This window comes from Zootoca vivipara, chromosome 7, assembly GCF_963506605.1.
Source record: "Zootoca vivipara chromosome 7, rZooViv1.1, whole genome shotgun sequence".
Lineage (NCBI taxonomy): Eukaryota > Metazoa > Chordata > Lepidosauria > Squamata > Lacertidae > Zootoca > Zootoca vivipara.
The window spans coordinates 52,344,674-52,366,263 of NC_083282.1; the positions used below are offsets into that span (position 1 = coordinate 52,344,674).

The 21,590-nt window shown below is 42.7% G+C and overlaps 2 protein-coding genes across 8 annotated transcripts in view; both read left to right on the plus strand.

The window, feature by feature from the left end:
* SCUBE3 (signal peptide, CUB domain and EGF like domain containing 3) overlaps nucleotides 1–3,095 on the plus strand; it is a 115,069-nt gene extending 111,974 nt beyond the window's left edge. For all 4 annotated transcript variants that reach the window (XM_035123442.2, XM_035123441.2, XM_035123444.2 and 1 more), the window contains one exon: nucleotides 219–3,095. In XM_035123442.2, the coding sequence (XP_034979333.1) occupies nucleotides 219–368 (150 nt within the window). In that variant the 3' untranslated portion in view covers nucleotides 369–3,095. The remainder of the gene's footprint in view (nucleotides 1–218) is intronic.
* Nucleotides 3,096–5,800: 2,705 nt separating this feature from the next.
* On the plus strand, nucleotides 5,801–21,421 carry ZNF76 (zinc finger protein 76). 4 transcript variants are annotated; one of them, XM_035122029.2, is made up of 14 exons: nucleotides 5,802–5,937; nucleotides 7,621–7,756; nucleotides 8,525–8,605; nucleotides 9,617–9,694; nucleotides 10,947–11,149; nucleotides 11,721–11,837; nucleotides 12,268–12,343; nucleotides 12,619–12,744; nucleotides 13,860–14,039; nucleotides 14,542–14,772; nucleotides 15,132–15,259; nucleotides 16,117–16,272; nucleotides 16,360–16,467; nucleotides 19,055–21,419. In XM_035122029.2, the coding sequence occupies exons 2-14, from the start codon at nucleotides 7,645–7,647 to the stop codon at nucleotides 19,157–19,159; spliced, it is 1,701 nt and encodes a 566-aa protein (XP_034977920.2). In that variant the 5' UTR covers nucleotides 5,802–5,937; nucleotides 7,621–7,644; the 3' UTR covers nucleotides 19,160–21,419. The 4 variants fall into 4 exon arrangements, with proteins under 4 accessions (XP_034977923.2, XP_034977920.2, XP_034977922.2 ...); XM_060277039.1 differs by lacking the exon at nucleotides 5,802–5,937 and adding an exon at nucleotides 5,952–6,147; XM_035122031.2 differs by lacking the exon at nucleotides 16,360–16,467.
* The last annotated feature ends 169 nt before the right edge of the window (nucleotides 21,422–21,590 follow it).

A 21,590-nucleotide genomic window follows, 5' to 3' on the forward strand; every position in this document is an offset into this window, starting at 1 on the left:
CGGCTTCCAAATGTTTCAGAAGTCGAACGGACTTCTGGAACAGATTCCATTTGACTTCCAAGGTACGACTGTATTCCAGTCCCTATAAGTGGGAGAACAGTGATTGAGTAGCAGGAGGAGCTACCTGTCTGCAAACAGCCCCTGTGGAGTTCTGCAGTGTATGCTACAGACCCTCTCTCCTAAAGTTAACATGTCCGTTCTGTTTGTTTTCCCTGCAGGACAAGAAGCTGATCAAAGCTTTCTTTGATGTGCTGGCTCACCCACAAAACTACTTCAAATACACAGAGAAGCACAAGGAAATGCTGCCACGATCCTTTATCAAACTCCTCCGGTCCAAAGTTTCCAGCTTTCTCAGGCCTTACAAATAGCCTTGTGACGCTTTTCACCAGCCTTCCAGGCTCCTCGACAGCCAAGAAAACCTTTTCTTACACTTAATTCTTATTTTTCAATGACTTTTCCTACAAATACAAACCCCATTTTCTCACTATGCAGATGACTCTAACCATTGGTCTTCCCTTGGCTTTTCTCCAAACCAAATTCACTGATGACATTGCCCTTGGAAGAAGCAGCTGGAAACCATCCCCTCAGCTTTCCATACTGGAGTCTCAGCCCATGGAGTTCACATATCCCAGTAAGTGATACACTCTTCACAAGTGGCCTCTACTGGGACCTGGAACTCCAGGGCAGTTTCCGCCTTCTCCCATATATGCAAATTATGTACAGCCCCTTCTGCTGCAAGGCAGTTGCCAAAGAGGCTGTTTGTACATCTCTCTGCACACGATTGTCTGCTTCTAGATAGAAACACCCCTGCTATCATATCATGCTCCACTCCTGGGACACAGAAAAAATGGGGAGACATTGAGCAGCTTCTAAGCAGTGGAACTGGTCCAGCTGAACTCTTTCGTAAAGAATTGGGGGCAAAGGACACCCAGAATGCGGAAGGTTATGCCTTATTTATCAGACTGTTGGGGTTTTTTTAAAAGAGAAAAATAAACCAAGCACAGTCTTGCAGAGAGGATCAGACAAAATAAAGCGCAAGTTGTGGGGATGTAAAAGAAAAAGACGTATCACAGAAGTTTGAAAGTAAACCGCCCATGTTCGTGGTGGCAAGTTTGGTGACTAAGAGCATCATTTCGTGACGGAGTCTTGACTTTTTGCATTCAGAGAAAACATTGGCCTAGCCACAATCTCACATGGAATGATGTCTGGAAAAGGGGGAAGAAAACATGGTAAAAAGTGAGACTTTCCAATGTGATTTCTCCCCCATGGAGACTTGTGCTGAGAGATCAGACTTCTTATAAGCTCTGCCAAAGAGTAACTCAATGACAAAAAAGCAAGCAGTGTGAAGGGCAGGAGTGAGTGAATGTTTGTGCACTAGGACGTTCTCCTTTCTACCTTTTTCATATTATTAAGTGCAATCATTTTTGAGTTGTCTTTATATTATTTAGAGGGAAGTTTTGTTTTTTTCTCCTAGAAACTACAATATTTATACCTGCCTGAGAAAAGAGAATGTGTGTATGTTTGTTTTGTGTGTGTGCGTGCGTGCATGTGTTAAAATGAAACAGAAATGAATACAGACAAGGATTTGGGGAAATGGTGACTAAATGTGACGTAAGTTTTCAGCTCTTGGAATCTTTTGTTTTTCCTCACCACAGTAAATTCCAATGTAAATCCTGAAGATCAAGCTCCTTGATTATCCTGTAAACAATGGAAGGTACACAGGACTTGCGCAGAATATTTCTAGTGACTTGGAAATTATGTCTTGGCCACAAGCAGCTCTTGAGAGTAAATTCAATTCAATATCAAGAATGCATATTAGGGATCACATATTGGAATGCATCCCTGTGTTAAACTCTTCTAGCATTTGCAAAGTGTTGTCTAACTCTCACTCTTTCTGACAAGTTAGCTTTGCACAGGCAGGGAAGTTTTGATATATTTGAACCCAAGGTTCCCCATTTAGATATTGAGGTGGTATAGTTCGTTTTCTGAATGTCTCAGTAGGCTCTTATTTCTCAAGAGGTGCTGGGGTTCAAGTTTCCTGGGAATTTGCATCGTCCAACTGAAGGCTCTTTCCCCTAAACTCAGAGCTGTAGCCATGAATTCTCAGTGATAATTCTCTTTCCCTGCTCAAAGACACTGTAGTCTTCCTTTTTTTCAAAGGCTGAGTTCAGCACTGAACTCAGGTTTTGAGATGAGCTGTTGTGAGCCCTAACTTCAAAACTGAAGTATGCCATTGTCAGTTTGATTCTTCCCTATGTAAGGTCACTTGTCAGTCACTGATCCATAATCCAGTGCAAATACTAGTGATGAAATCCCAACTTCTATAGGTGAAATTGTTGCCTTCTCTGAGCCATGACCTGAAACTAACAATTGGAAATGTGTCTGAAAAGCTGCAAGGCTGCACTTGGATCAGATCATCTCTGTTTCCTGTAGTGGTATTGAAGCTTTTTTGCCTGAGTCTTAATTGTTTGCTTTCCCTCTCTTTCGGATCCAGAATCGGAATTTGCCCCTTTAAATTTACTCTAATCATCTCAGCATTGAAGTTGAATTGCCTCTGACGTGAACATTTTTGCAGTACTTCAGCAGGACCTTAGTAACACCTAAGAATTCATATCTGGCTCTGATGTCATCATATTCAGCAATTTCTTATGGCATATAAGCATTTGTTTATCGGGGGGAGGGGGAGATGCTCAAGTCCAATTGCTTACTGTAGGCAAAAATTCAGGGGCCAGCTCTAAAGGAAAAACTTGTATTGAATTTGGCTTAGAAATTCTACCTGATTTCCTTCTAGCTAGAGTCCTTGTTTCCATTCTATCCTTAATGAAATGTAGAAAATCTAAAGGTTTGAAAAGCTGAAAATTCCATCTCAACATAGGAAATATAACAATTTAAAACAACAAAGCTGAAATATTTATAATTGCATTGTGCAGTAATCCACAGTCCAATATCTCCTATAAAGTAATGATTAAATGATGAAAAAGGTGTAGTCCATAAAGTTATTTGCACTTGATAAAAAAAAATTGTATCTGAACTTGTAAAAAGAAAAGTTTGCATTTCATATTGTCTTTTTTTAATTATTAAATGGAATTTCTTGGTGTTGTGTTGATCTTTCAGAAGTGCTTTCCACTGCTCTTATTTGTAAATTCCAAATTCATAGCATTGCTACTGCTCAGTTTTGTTCTGCTCCTTTCTCTCCCTTTCATTCCCCTCTGGAAACTGACTGATTTTGCCACTATAAGGCTTTAAGATACCAAGAGTTCTTTGAGCTTCAAAACCTCCCCCCCCCAAAAAATGAGTATTTTGGCATGGTCCATAATGATGCTAGCTTAAGTAGAATAAAGCCTAATTGGTATTTTTGCAACCTTAAAAAGGTAAAGGTAAAGGACCCCTGACAGTTGAGTCCAGTTGTGAACGACTCTGGGGTTGCAGCGCTCATCCCGCTTTACTGGCCAAGGGAACCTTACTTTGCTTTAAAACAGGCATCCCCAAACTCGGCCTTCCATCTGTTTTGGGAGTACAACTTCCATCATCCCTAGCTAACAGGACCAGTGGTCAGGGATGATGGGAATTGTAGTCCCAAAACAGCTGGAGGGCCGAGTTTGGGGATGCCTGCTTTAAAACTTGGGCTAATAGCAAAGAGGACCATACCCAGAATGGATCCTGTTAGGATAGGTGCTTAGAATTACTGTTGCTTGCACATCGTTGTTGCTCTCCTTGCATGTAGTGCTGATCCTGCTAGTATATTTTGATTAGTGGCAGGCAGTCCACAGACACAGCTGATGTCTGGCTTTTTGATGGGCAGCATATATACACGCCAATCATCCCCAAAAGCACTACTACAATCTTTGGAGAAATGAAACATTTGCAAGTATTTTTAGCAACTAATGGTCCCTATCAATAAAAGAACACTTTCACTCCTGCGAAGCATAATCCACCAGCAATTATTTCCCTTGTGCAGTTCTCTCACAACTCTCCTTCAGGGTAAAACTAGATGTTATGGAGAAGGGGTTCTTAAACTTTCTATTCCCAATGTTCACCTGAGACAGCTGAAAATTACTGAGGCTTGCTTGCCACAAAATGGTGTAGGGGCAGAGCCAGTCAAAAATTGGAGGCAGTGTCTGGCAAGTCAGCTGGAAATTGCAGGCATCGCTTTCTTCTTTCTTCTTTGTCAGGTCAAAGGAGTTGCATAGCTAAGGTGACCTCAAGAGGATCTAGCTTAGGCTTCCTCAAACTCAGCCCTCCAGATGTTTTGAGATTACAATTCCCATCATCCCTGACCATTGGTCCTGCTAGCTAGGGGTCATGAGAGTTGTAGGCCAAAAACATCTGGAGGGCCGAGTTTGAGGAAGCCTGCTCTAGCTGAAGAAGCCTTTTTCTTTTGTATTTTTCCCTTCCCACCCCCACGTGCCTCTCAAAGAATTTTTGCTCATCTTCTTAATTTCTTCTCCCATTTTCCAGCATCCTGTGTCTTGCACTGGCACAGGCAGGTCAAGGGAGCCATAGCCCTATCCCACAATGTTCTGCAGCAGCTGGCATTTAGAGGAATCCCGCCAGTGATCCTGGATGTACCATATAGCCGTCATGACTAGTAGCCATCAAGAAAAAAATAAAATAAAAGGGTCTGGGGAAACAATGGGGCTGTGTGTGGAAGAGAAAGATGGGTTTTCTATTGCTTGACACATGGTTCATTTAAAGGGATGGAGAAGAGTTCCACCACTTTAATCAGAGCTGTCTCCAGGATTTGGGGTGGGGGGTGGGGCTCTTGGTTCTAACTTGAAAAGGTGGAGCATGCTGAGAATTATTTTAAGCTGTGCCTGAGTTTTCTGAACGCTCTGTGTACAGTGAAATGGTAGCACTGTTAAGACTCTACAAGTGGTTTGTAGTGAGGTTTACTGTGAGGAAAGCACTTCTTTCAGTAGAATAAATGAGTCCTAAAAGCTACACAGGAGTGCCTGGCGTGCTATGGTCCATGGGGTCACGAAGAGTCAGACACGACTAAACAACTAAACAACAACAAAAGCTACACAAAACAGTACATGCATGGAAAGGGAGAAGAGGAGAGCCACTTGTCACCAGTGCCACTTAACTCATGAGTGCCCATGGCACATAAAATCGTAGTTGGAAAGGAACCTGAAGGGTCATCTAGTCCAACCCCCTGCAATGCAGGAATCTCAACTACAGCTTGACTTATTACGTATAGTCCAGCATACAGCTCTCTCAAAAAATAAAAGTCATTTGGGAAGGAAAATCAAATTTTTCCAACAAAAATATTTTTAGGCTTGAAGAAGAGTTCTTTGCAACACAATCACTACCTTAAACTACGGTAAGCCCAGGGCTGAGCGCTGAGGTGGTCAGACTTCCTGACCACACCAAATAATTAAGGGTGGTAAAAACAAGAAAGGAATGCCAATGTGAAATGGAAAATACCTCTTCAATAATTTCTCCTTTAATACCACTTTGCACCATATGGTGTGAACTACTTGAAAATAAAATTACAAGAGCAAATTTCTGGTGTGATGTCCGCTGTGCGGCCCTAAGGATATATTCTTGCAGTTTGCAATCTACCAAGACAGAGAAACTCGATCTGTGGTTTCTGCCACGTGGCCAGCAGAGGGAGCCGCTCACTCATGACTCCGCTTCCTTTCGAGGCATAGTTTGTTTTTGTTGCACCTGCAAACAAGGAAGGGCAGATGCTTCGCCGGGATCTCTGCGCATGCCGAAGAATCCGGGTCATGCGTACTAAGCAAGCACCGTGGGTCTTTGCTTTCCTTTTCCGGGATTTGGAAGCGACCTTGGCGGGGCCCCGGAACCTGGATAACAAAAACGACGAGCAGGTTGGAGAAGCTGGATAAAGCTTCGTCATACAGGTTGCAGGGCAGGTGGCTGCGGGCGAGGCCTGGTGCATGGCGGTCAGGCGGCGGACTCAGCCCTCCACAGGTCGGTGTCGGCAGGGAGGCGGGGATGAGTAGGGGAGATGCTCGTGTGGGGTGTGGATATCCATCTCCTCCGCCGATACGCTGCACCCTGGGAGAGAAAGAGGGGGCGCCCCCCAGGGTCCCCTCCGCCAGCAGAGCCCCCATTGCCCCCTCCTACGTCCCAAAGCCCTCCTTTTTTGCACGACTTACCCCTCAGATTCCTGCCCAAGAGGTAGGAGCCCCGCTTGCTTTTTTCCCTTCCCGGACGCCTTGCAACAGCTGCCTGGCAGGCAGAAATTCGAGTGGAGATCTCTCCGACTTTGTGAGGAAGCTTTACCTGTTGGGTTTCTGCCTGCCTAAATCAGAGCTCTTTCTCCATGGAGGGGACTATAGACACGTTCGGGACCCCTTTCCAACTCTACCATTCTGTGGAGAAAGGTGGCGGACTCCCTTTTCTGGGAGGGCTCTTGCGTGCAAGCAGAGTTGAAGTGACCTGATCATTTCCCCTCAAGCATGCTGCGTGCTGGTAAAATGTATGGCCAGGAAAAGAAAAAAGTGACCACAGATGGTTTTCTGTGGAAGATCTCCCAGCTCCTTTCCCGATTGGTGTGCTCTGGTAAAATCTCTCCCCATTCAGCATCCCTCACCTACTGGTACATGGAGCCCCAGTTATATCTCTTCAATCCAAATGCCAACACTTCAACCACGATTTAGGTTTGGTTGCTGAACCCTCATCTTGGTCTGTTAATGTACAATACCATTTGTACCACAAGACCCCTGCTAGTAAAATTTTAGAAAATATGTTGGTGGTCAACATAATTCACCAAAATCAATCCTGTCATTTCCCTCTTTTCTAAAGCTTTTCACAAAAAAGTAAAGCTTCCTTACAAGTTCTGTTGATCTTATTGTATGTTTAAGCAAAGAATATGGAATGATGCCCTTCAGGAGGCTACTTAGCAAATGCCAATTATTTTCCTGGCAACAGGAAAGGGGAGAGGAACACAAATGTATAAAAAGTGAAAACAAAAGAGTTTCTGTAGCTCCATGGCAGATCATGCAGAATGTCCCAGGTTCAATCAATATATGGCATCACCATATAGGCCTGGGAAAGACGTCAGCCCCTGAAACCCATGGAGAGCCACTGCCAGTCAATTTAGAAAATCCAGAGCAAGATGATCAGACTCTATAAGGCAGCTTTTTGTGTCCCAAATTATGGAACGGTAACAGAAAGGAGACTACTTGCAATGCTAGCCTGAGTCTCTTCCAGTTGTATGACTTCGGTTTCACCACAGGAGGTGTGGGGGTAGTTGAAGTGGCTTAATTGACCAGATTCGGTTTGCAGACTGCCACTCCGGACTGAAGTTGGTACTATACAGTTATTGTCTTTCATGGGTCTAAGAGTGTAGTTTTGCCAGTTTATGGACCAGGAGTTTTTGACAAGCCAGTAAAGCTGCAGTCTCATGTCTACAACATTGGCCAGCCAGATAGCTTTGGGAAAAACCACAAGTAGGACATGAAGCCAACAGTACTCCCTTCTTGTTAGACCTGTATCAGAGGTAGGCTGTCTCTGAACATGGAGATTTGTCATGACGAAGAGCCTTTGGTAGACTTACATTCTAATCCTGTCCAAAGAATTCTGCTCAGATTTTTATATACTGTCAATGTAAAGAAGAAATTTATATATAGCTTGCCGTTTATGTTTTAGTTCTAACGTGGAGAACCAACTTATATGTGGAATACATGTCTAAGGAGCCACCACCAGAGCACAATGGAGAGCTTTGGCTTACAGGCAACGGCCCTTTCTGATGGAACAACAGCCTATGTTCAGCAAGATGCTAATGGTGAGTAATTTTGGTGCTGTAGTGGCTGCCTTCTTGTGGTTGGTGAGATTGGGACTGATCCAACCATATGATTAATGTGCAAAGCACTACACATGCGGGAAGATCTTTGGACATATACACTAGGTTAAAATTATAGTGGACAAATTGTTCATGTTTTTCAATTTAAATAAATTAAAGATAAAAACAGAGTAGAGTTTAATGTGGTTTTAATGGTGAGCTTTTAGAAAGAAGAATGTGATTTGTGAGTCCTGATTGACCACAGTATGTGTTTGAATGACCAATATGGTACAGATGCAACAAACAAAGCAATTTGACATCTAACTGCCACACTGAATTGGATGGATATATGCTACAGAAGCATGAGCGGAGTAAAAATGTTCAATTTTTAAGGATGCCTCAGTTGGAAATTTGGTTTCTGACTCAGTGATTATAAATATCCCGAATGTCTTATAATGTAGGTAGATATTGGCCATGGTTGCAGTTTTATATATACATACCTAGGCATAAGTTTCATATAACTCATTAAGACTTATTTCTGAGACAATATACTTAGATTGCACTGTGAGGCTGCAGTTCAATTCATGTTGCTTTTGAAATTATCTTGCTTCTGAATAAACATGCAAAGACTCAGCTTCCGAAAAGCACTTTGCTTTGTAATTATTTTCCTTGATAAGAGATTGCCAGGTGAGCCTGGTTGAACATGTTGAATCCTGTTAACCTGGAGGGCTTTTTCAATGCTGTAACAAATTCTCTTGTCATCTGTTTCAGGAGAGAAGTTAATTGAAGGGCAAGTGATTGAACTTGAAGATGGATCCAGAGCTTTTGTCCAACAAGTAACATTGCAGAAAGGTTAGGAGTAGTAGATGTATACCTATTTCAGAAATTTGGGGAGCTTTCACTGCTTTTTCTGTTTGCAGTTTTCTCTGTGAGTGAACCTCTTGTGAAATTTGCACCAAGCAGTAGTGCACTTCTCACAGTTAGAGATGCATATTTTAGGTAGAAACTGTAAATCAGCAGGAGGCACATTCTCATGTAGAGCAGATAAAATGTGCTGGATTTCAAAAGGGCTGCTAATGAGTAAATTTGCCTAAGGGCATCTGTTTTGGACCTACTTGATACTACGGTAACCTTCCGCAAGAATAATATTTGTGTGTAAGCTGCTGTAGCATTGCAGTGCAATCCTGTTGCAGTGCAACTTAAATTTCTTATCTGAGACCCATGTTGCGCATCATGAGGTAGACAGTTTGTAGATTTCACCTTGTAGAAATCTGGACTGTACTAATTCTGTCTGGACGCTGTGTGCCGTTTTCCTTTAATGCCCAGAAGGCAGTAGGCTTCTGAATGCCAGTTGCTGGAAACTGAAGGAGAAAGTGGTCTTGTGCTCACATCTTGCTTGTGGGCTTTCCATAGACACCTGGTTGGCCACTGTGGTAACATAATGCTGGATTAGATGAGTCATTGACCTGATCTGACAATCTATTCTTACGCTTCCATGTAAAAACAGATACCTTGCATGTAGTCATAGTGTAAAGAAGGGAGAAAGGTTCCTCTCCCTGGTGTCATCATTCATCACATGGAAGAAGCTTTGCAGTGGGAGGAGCACTAAATACTAGCTGTGATAATAGGCTGCACTACTGCCTTTTTATGCAGTTAGACATTTTTTTCCCACTCTGTCATTGAACTGACATGGACTGGCTTCTCTTCAAGGATTATAGAGCAAGGACCCTGTAGGCCTTTGAGCAAACCATGGCTAGAATTCTTGAGTTGTTCTTGTAAAGTCAGCTTTGTTTACTTTCTGTTGCGTAACAACCTTATGATGCATGGGGTTTATTTCTGTGTATGTTCTGATTTGTTTTGTAGAGTCCATCACATTTGAAGATGGTCAGCCAGTAGCATTGGAAGACGGCACTATGGCTTTTATACATCATGCTCCCCAAGGTAACGATCAGTCTTTGAACCTTCCTTTCCACATACTAGTACTAGGTAAAATAATTCATACACAGTGGGTAGTATTCAATGAGTCGCTTGATTGAAGTTAATAAATATTACTAACTTCAGTTACTGTAATTCATTTCAGTGCATCAACTCTGCGTATAACTTAGTTGAATGCAACCCAGTACTATAATAAATGTGATCATAGCTGTGTGTGAAGCTATTGGGCTGGACTCAACTACATTGTTGCACTAGCAGAAGCCAGCGCAACAAGTCCCAGTAACACAATGGGGCTTCATCCTCCCCATATTCCTCCCAATTGGCTCTGGGGGATTAGGAAAGCTTCAGAACAGTGCATGGGGGGAGGAGACAGGAGCTCATGCTGTCAGGGAAGCAGAAATGCTTGTGCTGACAGAACGATCATAATACTGTGACACTGAATTCCTCCCATAGTCTTTTAAAACTTACAACTTTGTGACTTAGAATATTTATTGTTACCTCACCCTGAGTCAAGTCATAAAACAATTCAGGTTAGTGATGAAAAGAGAGAGCTCTGAAGGAAACTCTCAGGGTGGGGTGGGGGGATCAGATGTGCAGACAGATGCTGTGGCTCTTTGCATCACTCCCAAACCTTGAGTTGGAGAACAGAAAGTGTCAGCAAGCTTAAGAGGTTTGTCCTTCCCTCTCTCAGGATCAATCCTGATTTGGAGAGATAATTTAAGGCTACCCTTGACTGCTTTGGGTAGCATGGTAAATGATGGTTTAAGGAAACGGTAACTTTCTGTTAAGAGTTGGAAGGGCAAGTGTTTGAGCGTATCACTCATTCTTGATGCTTCACAGTATGGTTTGGTAACAGGGAATGTGTTCTGTTTCAGTATCTTATCAAATCCTTTCCCTGTAGCCATACAAAATGGTCCTATCCAGATTGACAAATAACTACCAAGCAAAAATAATTCAGTAGATTCTTCCTTTACTGCTCTGCAAACAATTCAAGGATGTGTGGAAATCATTCTATGGTGATTGTATAATGATTCCACGCAGCTTTTGATTGTGGAAAGTGTTTCATGTTGCAATTTTCAGCCATAAATAGAGTTGGATTCTATTGGTGTATGCAATGTTTGAATTTTGAACTGCCGTGAAGATTTTGCCATTGATGCTTTTAACTCTTCATCTTTTTGCCAGCTCTAAATGATCAAGAGGTAGATAAGTAGCAATTAGAGCTGACATGTGCTACTACAGTGTTTGTGGTCCCCTCCAGAGGGTTATGACCCCAACACCTTGGAAGCAATCCAGCTGGAAGATGGATCCACAGCTTTCATACATCGTCCTGTCTCCCTGTCAGTGGACAGCACCACACTGACAGTGCAAGCAGATGTGGGACTGGAGGAATTGGCTGTAGGAGAGAAAGATGATTCCTTTGAACTCGATTCCATTGCTGTCCTCAAGGACTATGCCAGTAAGGTGAGGATATTATTCTACTTCTGTGGGAGATTCAAATCGTCCTGCTTTGTGATTCTGCAAACAGAATGAAATACCAAGTTCCTAGAATGATATAAGTGAGTCCTCCAGCATTATTTGCTTTCTGAATTAGGAAACAGAGGAACAGGGGACTATAATTACCTAACTAGGATTCTACACAAGATGAGTAGTGCATGAGGTTATGATCTTGGAACTGGGAGGCCTATGTATACCCAGCCACTGAAGGTGGCCTTAGACAATTCATTGTCACTGTGCTCAACTTCCCATCTTGAAAATAGTATTATCTGCTGTGGTTGTTAAGATGAACAAGGTAAAGATGGGTAAATCACGTTGCACATGGCTGCAGAATGTATTAAAAAGTATTAAATGTATTTATTTGAAGCATTTATATTTTGCCTCTCCATCAGTATTGGCCCCCAATATCTGGCACTCGTGACATCAATTCTCCTTGTCTGGTGACACGACTCCACTTTTAGAGTATGTGTGTTCATAGCAGATGGAATGGTGACTTGCAGGACTGGTTCAAGCTTAGCTTCTTCATGTTGCTTGGCAGGGCTTCCACGAGGAGGAAGTGGAAAGCAATGGGAAGGAACCAAAGGTTCCTGATAGAGTTTACCGCTGTGGTTACAGTGGTTGTAGCCGCCTCTTTACCACATCTCATCATTTGAAGGTAAGTCATTGTTGTAAGCTCACAATGTTGCCTTTTAGAGGACTAAAAGCTCTGCTGTACCTATAATGGGAAACCATTAATGCTGTGGAAGAGACCGTAATTCACCAGTGCAAGCTTAAATATATATATATTCTTTTGGAATAGTTTTTTAAGAGGCTGGATCTGATGCACTGAGGTCAGAGAGAGCCTGGGTACAAACCTCTTCTCAGTCTCTATATTTTAAATTTTAATCTGTTTTAGTATTTTCACTTTTTGTACGTTTTAAGGTAATGCTGTATCCCCCCCCCATTTTTCTTGTTTCACCTTTTTGTAAGCAGCTTTGAGGTTTTTTCAGTCAAGTGATGTATACATTTTATGAAATAATTAAAGATAAATATTCCAAATTTGAATCACCCCATTCAGTTCACCTGAGGCTTCGCTGTCTTCACAGGTGCACAAGCGAGTTCATACAGGTGATCGTCCATACAGATGTGACTTCTCAAGCTGTGGGAAAACCTTTGCTACAGGTAATGTTTGTCAGGAACAAAAGATGATCTTGTTCAAGTGGAGTTAGTAGGGCTGAGAAGGAAGATCCAAATGTAGCAAGCTGAGGACTATTGAGCCTAAATGGATAATGAAATTGAGCTAAGTACAAGGTATAGTTCTTGGTGACCCAGGCTCCTTAGCGTACACGAAACCTCTAAAAATCAGTGTGCTGCATTTTAGGAAGTCTCTTGGAGTTGCTGTGCTGCTTGCGCCATCTTGCTATGCTGCTAACCTTGTATAACCTTTTCCCTTGCAGGTTATAGCCTGAAGAGTCATGTGAGAACCCACACGGGTGAGAAGCCATACAAGTGTCCAGAAGATTTATGCACCAAAGCCTTCAAGACTTCTGGAGACCTGCAAAAACATATCCGGACACATACCGGTATGTCCCAAAGTGTTTATTATTTTAATTCGGGGCTAGCCCAGAGCAGAAATCTTAACCGGGGGAGGGGGGGGTGAGACAAGCCCAAATACTCCAGAAAGAGGCAAAAGGGCTACTAATATATATTTTTTGTCCAGATTCTGTACCAAAAAATTCCATAATTTTAATCTAGAATAAATTGTGCCGATTTATATAAATGTATTTCATTTGTATAATTTTTAGTATGGGATTAGCAGGCACCATTTATCAGCTAATTTCCCATGCTCGACAGTTAGCTGATTGGCAGCAATTGAGAAGTTCTGCATACACTTTTCTTTTTTCTTTTCTTTTTTTGCCCACACAGTTTGATTTCAAACTGTGTGGGCGAAAATAGGTCACCGAATGTCATGTGACACGAAGTGACTGATACCCACCTGCCAAACCTGTCTCTCGGGTATGTGTGGATCCAGCTCCCCACCCCCAGTCTAGAATGAGGTACTGTTCAGGTTATAGCTGCCTAAGGAAAAATGATGGAGGGCCTTTCAAGCTGCCATGCTCATATTAGCTTCATATATGATATTTGGCTCTTTGACACCATAACAAAGATGGAAGAAATCTGCCCAGCCTGACAAGGTTGCATTCTCACAACTACAGTGTAGATATAAAAGGTAAAGGTAAAGGGACCCCTGACCATTAGGTCCAGTCGTGACCGACTCTGGGGTTGCGCGCTCATCTCGCATTATTGGCCGAGGGAGCCGGCGTACAGCTTCCAGGTCATGTAGCCAGCATGACAAAGCCGCTTCTGGCAAACCAGAGCAGCACATGGAAACGGCGTTTACCTTCCCGCTGTAGCGGTTCCTATTTATCTACTTGCATTTTGACGTGCTTTCGAACTGCTAGGTTGTCAGGAGCTGGGACCGAGGAACGGGAGCTCACCCCGTCACAGGGATTCGAACCGCCAACCTTCTGATCAGCAAGCCCTAGGCTCAGTGGTTTAACCACTGCGCCACCCTGGGTCCCAGTGTAGATATATTGTAGATACAGTGTAGATATATTGTGCACTTAAAGGCAAGCGTGTCTTAAAGTGTCATCTATCACAGGCTTGCTAAGGATGCCTTCTCTCTCTTCCCCTGAAGGTGAGAGGCCTTTCAGGTGCCCTTTTGAGGGCTGTGGCCGCTCATTCACCACCTCAAATATACGCAAGGTCCACATCCGGACACACACTGGTGAGCGACCATATATGTGCCCAGAGCACAACTGTGGGAGAGGGTTCAGTAGTGCTACCAACTTCAAAAACCACATGAGAATCCATACAGGTAATATTTGTGTTTATGTGATGTCTGGTGTGTGTGTGTGTGCGTGTGCACGCGTGTGCACGCCTGCCTTCCTTAATTTTCATATTTCATTAACGGTAAACACCATACAGGCAATCCTCAACATGATATACTTTCACAATCTGTGGGGGTGGTGTCACTTGGTTGAACTTTATTATGTGTAACAAACCATCCCAGTGACACATTACTGCATTGGGGGGGATCAACATGGAAACTATACTAGGCTTGCTTGCTTGAACCAGTTGTCACCTGTAAGATGGCCAGTTAAAAGAAAATACGTGTTGAACTACTAAAAACCAGTAGAGTGAGATTTGAAGCCCCCTTCCCAATTGCTTAAAGTACTCTTGCAGTGTAATCCTCTATCTTTTTGAAAGTAAACCCCACTGTATTATTACCTAGCAAGTGTGTTTTGGGATTGTAGCCTTTGCTTTATGCCACAAAGTGAGAGATACCCATTCCTTTATATTTGCTTCTTATTTCCCAGGGGAGAAGCCATATGCGTGCCTGGTGCCAGGCTGTGGGAAACGCTTCACTGAATATTCTAGCCTTTACAAACACCACGTGGTCCACACACACTGCAAGCCATACACCTGCAATACCTGTGGCAAAACCTACCGCCAGACCTCTACGTTGGCTATGCACAAGCGCACTACGCATGGAGAGCTGGAAGCTACAGAAGAGAGTGAACAGGCCCTCTATGAGCAGCAGATGAGAAGTGAGTAGGCACTGGAGTTTTATGGGAAGCTTCATATCCTGAGCCTATATATTCTTGTCACTTCCTAGCTCATTGCCATGCTTCCTTATTCTTCCTAGTCCTTAAATCAGACTTCCTCAACCTCGGCCCTCCAGATGTTTTGAGACTACAATTCCCATCATCCCTGACCACTGGTCCTGCTAGCTAGGGATCATGGGAGTTGTAGGCCAAAAACATCTGGTGGGCCAGGGTTGAGGAAGCCTGCCTTAAGTGCTCCCTTCTGTTGTTCCTGCCTTACCTTCAGAGAACTTTTTCAAGGCTGTTTCAATGCCCCCACTCAAGTAAAGCACTCTGCTAATCTCCTTTCCTTGTTCTCCCAGTTGCCACGTTTGATATGCCTTCACTGAAACACCAGTGTATTGTTTCGGTGAAGGTGGAACACGAGGAGGAGCAGGAGGATTGCACGGTTATGCCAGTGACTCTCGTATCTCAGGATGGAGCAGAGCAGGTATGGAGTTTGCAGAACTTGAATCTAAATCCACAGAGGTAACAACTCTCCAGTTTTGTTACCTAGGACAGGTCAGATCAGATCCTAAACATTGGCTATAGTGCATCTGCATGCAACATCTACTTAAATCGTGTTAGCCCCATCCTTGGTACTTACCGGTACCGTAGTTGGACAAGGGTTCTAATCACACCAGTTTGGGTGAATGAACATTGCAGAGCAGGGTTTTATTTATCTGTTTGTTTCATAAAATACATTCACCATATACTTGATTGTAAAATAACCCCCTCAAAGTGGTTAATATCACAGAGCCAGGGATAGCCCCACATTGGACAAAAGATTCCTGCATTGCAGGGGGTTGACTGGATACCCCTCATGGTCCCTTTCAGCTACAATTCTATTACAGTGGCACCTCTGTTTATGAACTTAATTTGTTCCGGAGGTCCGTTCTTAAGCTGAATCCGTTCTTATCCTGAGGCCAGCTTTCCCTAATGGGGCCTCCTGCTGCATGCGCGCCTCTGGCGCACGATTTCCATTCGCATCCTGAGACAAAGTTCGCAACCAGGAGCAGCTACTTCTGGGTTAGCAGAGTTCATAACCAGAAGCGTTCGTAACCAGAGGTACCACTGTACTCTATTACCATAGCTTCCTATTAGTGGTGATGTAGTTCAATTTTTCAGCATTTGCATATGCAAGGAACGTTATGATTTCCGGTGAAGAACATGCCTGTGGGAATGAGCTCTTTGTCACTTGACTACTTCTATTCCCCATGCTCCCGGCCCATGAATCGGCTTGAATCTTTTCTTTTTAATCTGTAGCCTGCAATTTGGCCTGACTGCATTTTCACCTGCTCTTTGCAGGTCAGTCTGTCTCCTGAAGACTTGCAAGCACTTGGCTGTGATATCACCATGCTAACACAGAATGGCACAGCAGTATCAGTACCCCAGGAAGATATTTCAGCAAGTGGTACAAATGTGCTGACTATGATTGGCATCGATGGGACTGAAATACCTCCGGTACTAATTTCTTCTAAAACCTTTGACATAGTCTGGGAAAGTTTTTTTTGTAAAATGTAATGGTTGTGCTGATGTGATACTTTTCAGGTTACAATAGTCACATCTGGGACAAAGGCATCCGAGGATTTGCCCACGTCATCCATCCACCACCAGCAGCCGACAGTGCTAGCAAAGGACACTTATATTGAAGTTCAGGTACTTCATATACACATCTTGCTTAGAGTTTGCAGGCACAGGTATTTTTGTCATGTTGGAAGAGAGCCTCTTGTCCTCTTCCCCAAGGATGCATATAGGTGATGAGTCTGACCTCATACTGCCTTACCAGTATGCAGCAGAAGCCACATTTTTAGGGCATTGATTGACACAGAGACCAGCTAATCATGAAACTAACTACTCCTTCTTGGCAGCCCTTGTTTCAGTCACACAGAGCAGGTTTTTAAGTGTAAAAATAATTGAGCACCAAACAAATATTTGAGCAGAGAACACGCAGGCTCTTGAAAAGCTAATCAAACGGGACAGCCAGTCTGAAGCATCAGGTGGAGGAGCAACTATTAAAATTCAGTTTGAAACCAGGTACTTATGTTCTCTGAGGAGTGAAGTGGGGGAGCAGACACTTTTTTAAAAAAAAACTTTGTAACTTCCATCTGGGTTTCAGACTTCTTTGTTCCCCATCAGTTACAATAAGGAGAAATTGCCTTTGTTGTGAATTTTTGTAGAATGTTTAGGGATTTCAAAGACCACAAAAAATACTGTACTCGTTTCGTCTTGTGATTTTAGGATTTACAAAGAACACATTAATTGTCATACAGAGCAATATTACTGTATTGATCTGAATATAGGTTACACTTCCCCCCAAAATTTGGCTTGTATAAAACCTTAGTGTAGTCTATAATCACAATCTTACAGGTAAGGAAGCTGTGATTTAAGAGATCTCATTTTAGGGCTGTGATCTCTTTCAGGGGCAGCTTATATTCAGATCAGTACCATAAGTAGCTGTCCCTTGTAAGCACGTATAGAGTAGTGTCATTGAAAGCACAATCTGATGCAGAAGTCAGTCCATTGAGTTAAATGGGGTTTCCTCCCAGGTAACTGTGTATAGCAGAGGTGGGGACCCTCTGGCCCTGCACCAGGCTTGGTCCACCAGGGGGTCCAATTTGGCCTGTGATTCCCCCCCAGATCATTGGTAACTTCATCTGATGAATGGAAGGACAGGCTTTAATTCTTCATTGGCTGAGCACCCAATTTCCAGCAGGGAACAGGATTGTGCAGCGGGATTGCTTTTCATTTGAAAGGCGTTAAAGTCCTTTGCCTTCTACTTTAAGTGAGCTGGGGGAGGGGCATCTTAAAGCTGAAAAGGGCTTTTTGAAGCAGCATCCCCACCTCCATTAAACAATAATGTATAAAAAACATGGGGAGGCTGCTTCAAAATGTGCTTTGACAAAGCTCTTTAAGAGGCTCAGAGTACAGGGGCTGTCTTAAAGCTACAAAATACTATTCAAAGCAGCTCCCCCAACCCATACCTTAAACATGACTCTTTTAATAGAAAAGGGTGAGGCTGCTTCGAAGACAGGTTTAGCAAAGGCTTTAAGATATCCCCTTGTGGTCTCGTTTGATGCTCTAGGGGCATCAGGGGTTTGAAGGCGGAGCATGGGGAGACTTGCAAAGTTACAAAAGGGATTTTGATAGGTGGAGGCCTCCACCCTCTCCCAGTTGTGATGTCATAATGACAAGTGGGTAAAATTTGGCCAGTGAGGTGGATCCTGATCAGGCTGTGACCTGCAGAGCCAAAAGAGGTTCCTCACCCCTGATGTATGGGATAGATGAAGCCAAAGAATATATTGTATGTTCACAGCTGCCTGTTTTCCTTTTGTGCCCCTTTTACATTGCAACCTATTTTCTTTTCCCACCATGCAATTACTTCATTTCCACATAACTTCCTATGCTGTTTCTTCACTTCCCCGTTGAGCTACTTCTGCTTCTGCATATCTGCTTCCAAATAATGTACAGTATATATAGTGCCTGCTTATAGGAGGTAGCAACTATTTCAAGATAGTGTCTTAAAATAGTTTGTGTGAGAAAGAAAGCCAGCAGTGGTTAACTTTGCATCCAATGTTTACTTTGAAAAGATACATGTCTTTTATATTACCTTTCTCTCTGCCAAATTGCACTTAGATGCTTGCTTTGTCTTGGAGCCAGTTCGTAGGCCAGAGATTAGCAAGTGGACAGTCCATACCCAAATCCATCTCCTTGGATAATGCTGGTTGGCTCTTCAGTTGCCAGAGACAGAGGGTGTCTAAAACTTAATGATGTCTGTGACAATATGGGGCAGCATCCAGTGAACTTGTTCCACTGGTGCACCACACCCAACCAGTGTACAGTCTGCAGGCAGGGGTGTTTGTGAATATGTCCTTAGTGCTAATCTCATATTACTATTATCACATTCATCCATGTACCTGACCATCACTTGTGTGTCTCCTCATTGAATTCATATTTTTCTGCCATTTGTGTTCCTTTATTTCACTTGGGAACACCAGGCAACTCCATGCTGTCATTAGGCAGCTTCAGGCAATTGATTTTTGGGTGTCATGAAATGTTAGCAGATTATTGATTGTTCTGATTTTTTTATTATATATTTTTACTGCCAGGGAGGGAAATAAGTGCTTGTGAGATTTTCTGTCTCAGGCCTCAAAATTATTTGATCTTTGGTATTAGTTACCATGACTTGGAGCAGTTAAACTCTATTTAACTGCCAATCAAACTTGCCGTCTTTTTCTCTTTCCAGGTAAAAGAGCAGCAGAGCTCGAAGGATGCCATTAGTGTGTCTACCTCAGCAATTCAACAGGCGTCTGCAACTCTTAAGGTATCCACATCAAACAGTGGGTGCTGAGACCTCACATGGAGCTGGAGCAACTGAAGCTGGATGGACCGCTGGAGTCTTCAGAACCTCCAACTCAAAAGCCAAGTGATGAGTAATCCTTCCGGACCTGAAGAGAGCCCTTAATATTTGCTGCCATCTGTCCAGCATGAATGAGCTGTTAACTGAGAAGCACAGATGGTGAAGTTACATGAACTATTGGATGAGACTTTGTTTAGAAATATTCCTCCTATAAGTGCTACAACATGTTTTATGGCCTCTTTAAGAAAGCCTTCCCTTAACTTTCTGAGGTGGCACCCGCACTATCGTTCTGGACCTTTCTAATTTCTGCTGAATGTTATTGGAGGAAGCACTAGTATTTCATTTCTTGGAGGGCTAGAACAGCCTTCATAAGATTATGGGACTTGCATGGCTGGGGAGATTTATCTCTTTGAAGTTTTTAGCATTAAATGTGTTTTTAGCCATAGAAAGTTCAGGAAAGGGAATTACGGGTAGATGGGTGCTCTCTACTTTTCCTTACCTCAGATACATGGGAGTAGAAAGTGTTGGCACAGGAGCAGTCACACACTCTCTGAGCAGAACTGAAATGCACAGTACCGGAGAAGGACAAATATTAATGTGATGGCTGTGCTCTATACATTTCCCTCCAATTATCGTGGTTGCTTCCCAGTCTCAGCAAGTGGAATAGACTGAAGCAGACATGCAAAGGAGAAGACACAGCTTTGTATTATATTTTATTTTCCTCTTTCACTCTCTGAAATAACAAGACTCAAAATGTGTATTTAATAAAATGTTGGACTTTATGTTTTCGATTTTCTCAGCAGTTGCCTGGACTTTCTTATTAAGGAATTGAGACGTGAAGCAGAATGTGCCTACCTCCCTGGTCATACTTCACTAGAATAAGCTGTAGAAATGTGTGATCCAGTTAAGCAGCCAACAGAGATCCATACTGATGTTACCATACAGGGTTTTAATCCCGTTGGGTCCCCCTGAATGAATGACAAGCCAAACAGCATTTCATTCTTTGATGCTGCTCTATTTGAATTGCCTGTAGTTGTATAGGGCATACTGAGTTCCCCCATCTAAATTGGCGTTCTGTTGTTGTAGCATCAGGGAGAAAGCCGTCTGTATCACAACAGCCTTACCAGCCATGATGTGTGAACATTGCTCTGAATGGGCAATATGGTGCTTCTTTGTTTTTTATATGTTCATTTTGCATATAGCTCATGCAATTGTATTCTTTAACTCATGTTACTAAGCTGTGTTGTTATGAATATAAGAGACACACCCAGCTCAGATAGTACTGCACTGTTCTGTTGCAGTTACAACATGTGCAGTGCTGTCTTTTCAAGCCTCCCTAGACCATAATTGATTGTTCTTAGAGGTGTTCAGGCCTCTCTTTTTTATCTTTGTATGTTCTTCTGGCATTTAAGTTCTCAGACTAAAACTCAGACCAGGTTCATAAACCTGGAACACAAGTTGACCAAAGAGCAAGCAATGTTCTGTACTCCAGTATTGACACATCCTTTAGATAAAGAACTTTTTAGACTAGTAAGCCCATCAACTTTGGGGGGCCCAACTCCCTCAAATATTTTATTGGGTGTGTGTGTATGTGTGTGTGTGTGAAGGGACCTCAGCCCCTAGGAGTTGACTCTTATGCTATAGTTAGTACATACTACAGGTGAAACTCGGAAAATTATAATATCGTTGAAAAGTGCATTTATTTCAGTAACACAACTTAAAAGGTGAAACCAATATATGAGATAGATGCATGACATGCAAAGCAAGATGTCAAGCCTTTATTTGTTGTAATTGTAATTATTTGTCGTTAGGCGGGTCAATTATAAATGGAATGTAATTAATGAAATGTAATAGCGATGTTTATTTTTGTATTATTGTAACTATTTGTTTTATTACTGTGGCATTTCCAAAAGAAAGCATTTGTACAAATTAAAAGAAAATAAAAAATAAGTTGCATTACTGAAATAAATGCACTTTTCGACGATATTCTAATTTTCCGAGTTGCACCTGTATATACCATGAAAGCACATTCTTTCCCTCAAAGAAAACTGGGCACTCTAGTTTGTTAAGGGCTTCTGGGAATTGTATTTCCGCGAGGGTGAACTAATGGTGCCCAGAATTCTTTGAGGGAAATAGTGCTTTGAATGTGCTTTAAGGGTTTATATAGTGTGTAACATAGCCGTTTAACTTTCCCTTCAAGAAATTCAGAGCTGGAGCATCCTCATCTGATGGCCTCTTGTTGGAGACCTACTGCATATTGTAAACTGCCTTGAGTATGCTGCGGGGCAGGCAAGATTAAAACAATTTTTTACAACAAAATTTTGCCAAGTAGAAAGAGTCCCAGTTCCCCCAACAGGTGGCATTAACCGTGAGAAGAACCCATGTATCCCCATGTAATGAGTAACCGGGCAGGAGATTGCGG

Bases quoted from the DNA above. Each gene is read 5' to 3' on its own strand.
- ZNF76 (XM_035122029.2), top strand. From the start codon at position 7,645: ATGTGGAATACATGTCTAAGGAGCCACCACCAGAGCACAATGGAGAGC. The intron at 12,344-12,618 runs GTAATGTTTGTC...TTTCCCTTGCAG, and splicing joins TGGGAAAACCTTTGCTACAG to GTTATAGCCTGAAGAGTCAT. The intron at 14,040-14,541 runs GTAATATTTGTG...CTTATTTCCCAG, and splicing joins CCACATGAGAATCCATACAG to GGGAGAAGCCATATGCGTGC.